This window comes from Polypterus senegalus, chromosome 12, assembly GCF_016835505.1.
Source record: "Polypterus senegalus isolate Bchr_013 chromosome 12, ASM1683550v1, whole genome shotgun sequence".
NCBI classification, from domain to species: Eukaryota; Metazoa; Chordata; class Cladistia; order Polypteriformes; family Polypteridae; genus Polypterus; species Polypterus senegalus.
The window spans coordinates 3,495,355-3,503,227 of NC_053165.1; the positions used below are offsets into that span (position 1 = coordinate 3,495,355).

The 7,873-nt window shown below is 46.6% G+C and overlaps 1 protein-coding gene across 1 annotated transcript in view; it reads left to right on the plus strand.

The window, feature by feature from the left end:
* Window positions 1-4,189, plus strand: part of kbtbd8 (kelch repeat and BTB (POZ) domain containing 8) — a 28,741-nt gene extending 24,552 nt beyond the window's left edge. Inside the window, exon 4 of the mRNA XM_039770765.1 lies at window positions 783-4,189. Within this exon, the coding sequence (XP_039626699.1) occupies window positions 783-1,246 (464 nt within the window). The 3' untranslated portion in view covers window positions 1,247-4,189. The remainder of the gene's footprint in view (window positions 1-782) is intronic.
* The last annotated feature ends 3,684 nt before the right edge of the window (window positions 4,190-7,873 follow it).

A 7,873-nucleotide genomic window follows, 5' to 3' on the forward strand; every position in this document is an offset into this window, starting at 1 on the left:
GGGCTGTCCGTCCCCTCCAGCTGACAGAAGCCTCAGTGATATGGAGTTAGAATTCACTACTCATACAAACCGTTCAAAGAGAAAGCAGAAAAGGAAGTTGCCTAAGCGGAAACTCATCTTCACGTTCAGCTTCCGTGTTCACAAGGGTCCTGTGGACATTTTGTTTGCCTGCGACCTGATTGGTCGAAGTTCATCTCTGTGCGAAGTGTCAGTCTGATGTGAGCTGGTAAGAAACTCCATGAGTGAAAGAAGAGAAGGCCGAGGGGTGTGTGGAGCCTCAGATTCTCACCTTTAGCCTTGTGTCATCAATGGGACAGCTCCACAGGACTCCACATCGCCGAAAATATAGAACTTTAAAATAAAAATCATTTCAATGAACAGTTGACTGGCATCTGAAGGTAATTTACATTTAAGTTTTTTTTTTTTTTTTAACATGTTTAAATTCACATTGGTATTATTCCAAACAATAGGTTAACTCTGAAATCTCAGCCCAGGTTCATATCACAAGGAGTCACCCAGAGCTAAGGTTAATCTACTTTGTTAATCAAATGCTCTTTTTGGATATTTAATCCCCCAGTTCATCCACTCCTAAGGTGTGTGTAGACCTCGGGCCATGACAGGCCACGTTCGCTGGTCTGTTTTTACTGGCGTAAGTGTGTGATTTGTGTGCTGATTTATCTGTTTATCGGTCGAGTAATTGTGATCACTCAGTCTTTGGTTTGCTGTCAGAAATGACCCCCTTGTCAAATGAATAATGTCTGTGCTTTTGTATTCTTCTTCAGGAGAATATTTCTTCTGCTACAACCCCCACAAGGACTACTGGGGTCACTTGACCACAATGAATGTGCCTCGAACTCAAGGTCTTGCAGCGGTGTACAAGAATTGCATCTACTACATTGCTGGAATCGGCAGGAATCATCAGCGCATGTTCACAGTGGAGGCCTACGATCTCGAGCAGAACACGTGGAATCGAAAGAAGGACCTACCGTTTGACCAGGCTACCAGCCCTTACATCAAACTAATAACACTCCATGGAAAGCTGCATTTATTTGTCCGCGCTACTCAAGTCACCGTGGAGGAGCTCGTATTCCGCACCAGTCGGAAAAATTCTCTCTATCAGTATGATGAAGACTTGGACCAGTGGAAGAAAGTGTACGAAACTCCAGATAGGCTTTGGGATCTTGGCCGCCATTTCGAATGTGTTGTGGCCAAACTTTACCCCCAGTGTCTTCAGAAGGTTATCTGAGATGCGGATGCAAACAGGGTGGTGGGAGACTGTGCATCAGTACGCTTGGTGCTATCATTTCTACGTGTGTGAAATCGGCACAAGACCGCTGCAGTTTATACGGAAGCAGATGGGTGCTTTTAAAGCTTGCAGTAGCTGAACTGATTAGGTTCCTACCGAATTCATAAGTGCAATTACCATTTTGTCTTCTATGTGTGTTGAGCCATTTTTGGAAGTTGTCAGTGGGGTCTTCCCCCCAGTTTTGTCTACACATCGATTTGCTGCTCATTTTACCGTACGCCATTGACTCTCCAGGGGGCTGCATTCTCAGTCACTTCTTCGACAGCTCTGCCCACTTCACTTTGGATTCCTGGTATGTCTCCCCCTCTCTCTTCACCTCCTGCTTCTGCTGTGATTGGTCACACAGGAATACGTGAGAAGCAGTCCCGGCCTGCCTTTGATTTGACGTGATGCATTGGCCTTCGGTCACACTGATGAACCACCACTTGTAGGCCGTGACACTTGTAACACTACAATGGCTGGAATTTCATGTTGCACAATTCCTCGTACATTTTTGTGTCTGTTTTTTATTTGAATTTGGGCGAATGCCCCCCCACCTCACATGACAAATTCCTGTACTGTTTTCAAATGCAATATTTTCTACATGTTGTCCATTGTATCTGTCAGGACGTTGAGGTGACATGGGTGTCCCTGTCTGTGTCCCTGCATACTCAAAAGGGTCACAAGCTTCATTTGAGTCTGTCATGGACCGTCTAGTAGGGCAGCCGGGTGGCTTGTTTGTTGGTTTTTTTTTTTTCTTCTTTTTTTGTGTGTTTTTATTGCTATTCTAACGTTCTTACTCATCCAGGGTATGGCGAGTGTATACGTGAGCGAGGTGTGTGTGTGACGTCGTCTCAATGAAGACGCCATGTCTCGTGAATCCCGTTCACTCCATTTGTGTATTGGTTTCCTTTTTAAGCTTTTTGCGTGTGTGTGTGTGTGTGTGTGTGTGTGTGTGTGTATATATACACACACACACAAAAATAAAAATAGTAGTGCTGCAATTCGGAGGACAACAATTCCAAAGATAGGTCGAGTTTGTGGTGTGTCAGCTCTGGACAAGAGTATCAGCTTTATATCTCTCTTTCATTCTTCACACGAATGCCTTTTCCTGAATAAGCATGAAGGAAATCTTCGAGATTTTTGCCTTGTTTTAATCAACTGCATTTTTGGTTTTCACAAATCGCGTTGCAAAAAGACTTGTGGGCGCTCGCGCGGCGAGTGAGGTTCGGTCATCAGTCTTGTCTTAGTCCTGATGTGGAGACGTCAGTAGTCCGTTGGCCTGTCGGAGGAGCGCAGAAGAGCCGACTGGCTTGGCGTCCACCGCCCCGGTGCCTCGGCGTGCAGGTAACGACGGACACCTTTGTCTTGCCTAGGGTGGCGACTCTGGTTGAAGGTAGGACTTCTTCTGGCTGCATCAGTGTTAAAGATTTCCATGCCAGCCTGCTGTATTTTCTTGGCGACTGCCAGAGCTTCCTCGTTGGGTTTTGATTTTAGTCGACGTGATGTGCCTACTGACAGAAGCTCCGCGAATTCAGGCGAGTAGAAAGTGGTGTTGTGTTTGTTGTACTTGTTTCATGTTTTTTTTTTTTTGTACTTTCAAAAACCTCAAATCATTTCAGAGCAGAATAACCAATAAGATGTCTGACTGCAAACGTTTAGAAGCACCCTTGTGGAAATTGTAGAGTTGAAGAGTTTATTTTAATAAAAAGAAGTCTTGCGTTTCTTGGGTGTGCTTATAGAAAATGTTGGTGCTGCTTTTATGACAATCTTTTCTATTTGTGTCTCAGTTGTGTTCATTGACATGCTGAAGGGCGCGCTGTCGTGTAAATAATGGTGACACTACTCGTTGGGGCGACCGTGGATCACACTGTCTGTGGAGACCCTCGATTTGCACTACACGTTCATTGCTTCCCTAAAAACGCTAAGGGCCGTCAACAGCAATATCACTTTTTGCCTTTTAGCTTTTGCTTTTATTAAGCATCTTGAATTGTGAAGAAGAAGAAGAAGAAGAAGCCAGTAGCAGCATTACGACACATTTTTGTTGTTTTTTTCGTGGGCGAGGGCCACCGGGGTCTTGATCAGCAGACAGAGCTGAAGGTTTTGGGGGTTTGTTTGCTCCGTGTTTGATTTTTGCCTCATCTGTGACACTCCACGTACGATTCTCAGGATTCTTTCATTACGTAGTACTGTACGAAGCAAAGTTCTGATCTGAGGGACGTTTTTCTTTTGTATATAAATAGTTTGCTGTACTTGCACATGTTTTAGGATTTTTACCAATTTGTTCCACTTGAAGCTTAGACGTGCATTTTCTACTCTTTATTACCAGAAGCAGACTTGTTTAGTTACGAGGAGACTGGCGAGGCTGACGAGTACGTAAAGGACGACTTTCGGCTCCTTTATCTAGAGTAGCGTGACTTAGTTAGGTCGGAGAGGGTGCTTGTCGGTTCTGATCCTTATTCTCCCGAGAGGAACCTTAATGCCATTTGATGAGAATTCTCTTTAGGACCCCCCACATGATTTTTGTTTTCCTCACTAACTCTCTGCTCACAGTTTACGAGTTTTATGGTACGCGGGGGGCGTTCAGGGGTTGCAGATCCTTTCGATTCCAGGGCTTCCTGCTAAACGTGGAGGAGTCGAGCGGAGGTTCAGCTCTACTGTGAAAAAAGTACGTTGCACATTTTAATTATTCTTTCTTTTTTACCCCTGGGATCTTAAAATTCAAAGTCTTGCTTTTCTCAGCCCCCGCTCCCACCATAGTATTTTATGTATGTTTGTATTTATTTTGGATGTGTGAATATCGTTGTATTTGTAATCTTACTTTCATTGATAAACTGTGCATGTTTGTTTGGACCGCATTTGTTTTCTTTTAAACTAAATAAAGTGCAGTCATTCTCAAGAGTTTGGGACGATCTCCTGTGATTTGTTCACATTTAGAGCCCCCCATCCAGGCTTTGTCACTTCCTTGTACCCAGTTCTGCCAGGTAGGCCCCTAAACCTCACCAGGTGGCTGGGAGGAGGTTCTGTCCTCGCCCGAAGACATGCAGGGGACATTACACGGCGTCCGCTAGCACAACGTCACGTGAAGTGAAACTCGGCTCCTTGGCGGAGGTGTGTGTGTGTGTGTGTGTGTGTGCCAGTGCCAGCTCTCGGCTCGGAAGTGGCACGTTTGAGCGAGAGGCCTGTAAAGCAGTGTGAGGCGCATCGGGTACAGACGTGAACTACAGCAGTACCGAACGTGAACGGGTCACCGCGGGCAGGGGGAGACCGCCAGACTGCGTCTTCAAAGCCGTAATGTCCTCCGTGCAGCACCGGAGGCGGCTGTCGGGCACTATTGCCAGGTGGCTTGTAGAGACTTGCACACGGGGGCTCCTCCAAAATACTTTTATTTATTCGCCTTTCTAAAGACTCGAGGACCCCGAACAATAAACAGATGCTCTGTGAAGGAGAGAGTTCAGGTTTGACTAAATGTGCAGAACTGTCCGGTCACTTCTTGACGGTCTATTGAGCGAAGATTGATGGGCACAAACGACGGCAAATTCGTCCATTTAAAATGAAATCGACAACACAGCAAAGTGTGCAGAAAGCGAAGGGTCTGAAGACGTCTGAACCCACGGCCGTCCATACCTGAGCAGAGGCATAGCTTACAGTATGCGATTATGTGGGAGTCTTTTACAACTGATGCACTTTGAAGAAATTAGGAAACGGCCAAATGTGAACAAATCTCTTTTCTGAAGCGTCTTCAGGTGTCCCACAGTAGCAGAGTCTCGAATCCTCGTTGGTGAATTGTTATTAAAGCTAAAGGCCGCTTACCGACACTTCACACTTTGCGGCTGATGTATTTGTCCTTACGTTACGTCCCGTAGGTTTGTTCTCCTTATGTACGGTGGATTCTGAGACTCTTCGGACCCCCTTCACTTTATTGTGTTGCAGATTGTATTTTAAATGGACGAATTTGACATTTTTACCCATCAGTCTTCACTCAATAGCCCATCATGAGGAAGTGAAGACGTCTTCAGAAAGGTCTGCAAATTTATTCAAAAGCCTGACTCTGAGGCGAGGGATCTGTGCTGGTAATCAGAAGGTTGCCGGTTCGAATCCCCTAAACGCCAAAAGTGACTCCACTTTGTTGGGCCCTTAACCTGCCTTTGTATGACGTCCATCTGGGACAACCTGGGGAGTTGGTGGCCTCGCAAATCTCACACTGGTTCTGTTCCATCTGAACTGGTGTGGTGCCAAGGCTGCACTCGGGTCCTAATCTGGGATCGTCACGTGGTGGGTCAGCGCCTAACCTCTCTGTCTCTCTGTCTCTCTCTTTAAGACCCAAACACTGGCCCTTAAATGTGACCGTCACTCAGGCCGTGTCCTTGAAGGTTTGATACGGTGGCCACCATCGGATGGAGGTTTCATGTCCTCCTCGTGTACAAGTGCCGTTCTCCTTAGAAAATCTCTAAAAAGGTCCATGCACTAGAAACGATGGCCTTGCGCCCTGCCCAGCTGTGACACTGTGACATCGGACCGGATGGGTGCCTCTCAGTCCGTTATCAAGCAAGCTCCAGGATGTCGCACTTTAAGTAAGGACTCGCTTATTTTTATTTGAAATCAAATGTGCACTTAACTACAAGGACAAGCGTCGGATTGCCACCGAGTCCCAAAGGCAAAGTAAAAGTTGACGACGATCGTAAAGCGTTTCTGTGGTGTACTCGGGTGACAATTAAGTTCTGGTTTTACACAGCGGCAGATTATAGAAATGGTGATAGAGCCTGAATTTCTGCTTATTTTTATATCGGTTTACAAATTAACCAGAGATATAAACTCGGATCTTTCCCTTTTAAAGCAGTCCCTGACGTCCGCTGCCCACGAGTCCACACGGAGTCAGAAAGCAGACGTTTTATAGACAAATCTACCCCAATATGTCCGTCGTCCTCTTCTGTGACTACTGATATCGCCACATTTGTGCCCAAAGTCCTTTAAAAGGCCTCATCTTCTAGTATTTGGACCCAAGGCCATGAACGCTGAGTGGGGCCGCTGTGAGCTACGGTCTTCTCTTCATTAAATCTATTCGACCACCTGACCAGGGGGAGTGTGCCAGCCTGTAAAAGTGTGTGGAGTGCCCCTGATGTGATGCCAAAAGCACAACGGCTCACTAACTGTTCTCTTATTTGACCTCCTGGCTTTTGATCCTTCAGGGGTGAAGTGTGGCCAGTCTGGGGATGAAGACTCTGCTAAAGGCTGGCACTGGCACTACCAGCCTTACCCTCTTAGTGCCATCATCAAAGGGGCCCAAGTCCTAGATGGCATCGCCACATTGGGTACAGAATGTGTTGCTGCTGGGTCACGACAAATACGTCCTGGGATTAAAACCTATGACCGAGTTCAGGCACTAGAGGGCGACGTAGTGAAGGAGGCCATCATTTCAAGGTGAGTTGTCATTTCAGGTAAGGAAGATCAAAGTGTGGAGGTCACGTAGCCCTCCGCACTAACGGGGGAGTCTCGGGGTGACGTGTTCATTAGCCTGTGCAAGAATGGATGTGACAATAAGGATCCCATAAATGTGTACCAGGCTTCAGATACTAGGGGGCGGCATCGTCGGGGTTATCATCGGAGACCCAACTGAAGGGCAGAGGTAACCGAATGCGTCACATACTTAGAATCAAATGCTTGCTGCTGAGTTGTAACCAATGTGTTCTGGTGTTTATCAAATAAGGAAGACCAGAAGAAGAAACCAGTTTGGAGGTAAAGCAGTTCTTAATGTGACAAAAGGCGCTTGCCCACCACAGAGACTTTTTAGAAACTCTCTAGCATTCCTATGGTAGGAACTTTCTGAGAGCTCCTCCTCCATCTTGGCACTATCGTGGGTGGGGCTTAGGCAATGGATTGTTCTGATTGGTTGACCACAAGTGCTGGCGCCATCTTAGAAATCTGTTAGTAGTTTTGACTTTGGAGGGCAGTGCCGGATTTAGACTTGATAAGGCCCTAAGCTATTTGAGACATGGGGCCCTTTAGAAGTATATATGACAATTGCTCACTCGGACAATTTGTTTTGGGGGGGGCCCTAAGCTATAGCTTGTGTAGCTTATATGTAAATCCTGCACTGTTGGAGGGAGAGAGTGCAGGGAAGATGAAGTGCAGCACAATAGTCTCCCTCAGGGTGAAGTCATCAAAGCAGTTAAGGGTGGCGCATCCCCCATGGACTCCTCATCGCACCGCACGTCACTCTTCTTAGCACGTCACACATTTTACATAAAAGGGTGCGGTTCTTGTCATGCGGTGGGAACACAACCCCAAGATGGCGGCCCGGGGTCTAAAGTGTATGGGAACTCAACCTAGGAAAACACCTCATAGAGACCTCATTAGCCAATAACAGGGTTGGGACACTAGAGGGCAATGCAGTCAGGGCTACCATCGGGAACAGGATTCAGACCCCCAGAAGGTGACGTGGCCACGACTGCCATTGATAAGGGATTTCTGACACTAAGGGAAGGTATGACCAGGGAGAGACAGAGACAGACAGAGTTCAGACACTAGAGGGCGATGTCGCTGTGGAGAGTGTGAGTGTCAAGTTGTGTATTAATTAAAATAAAGGCA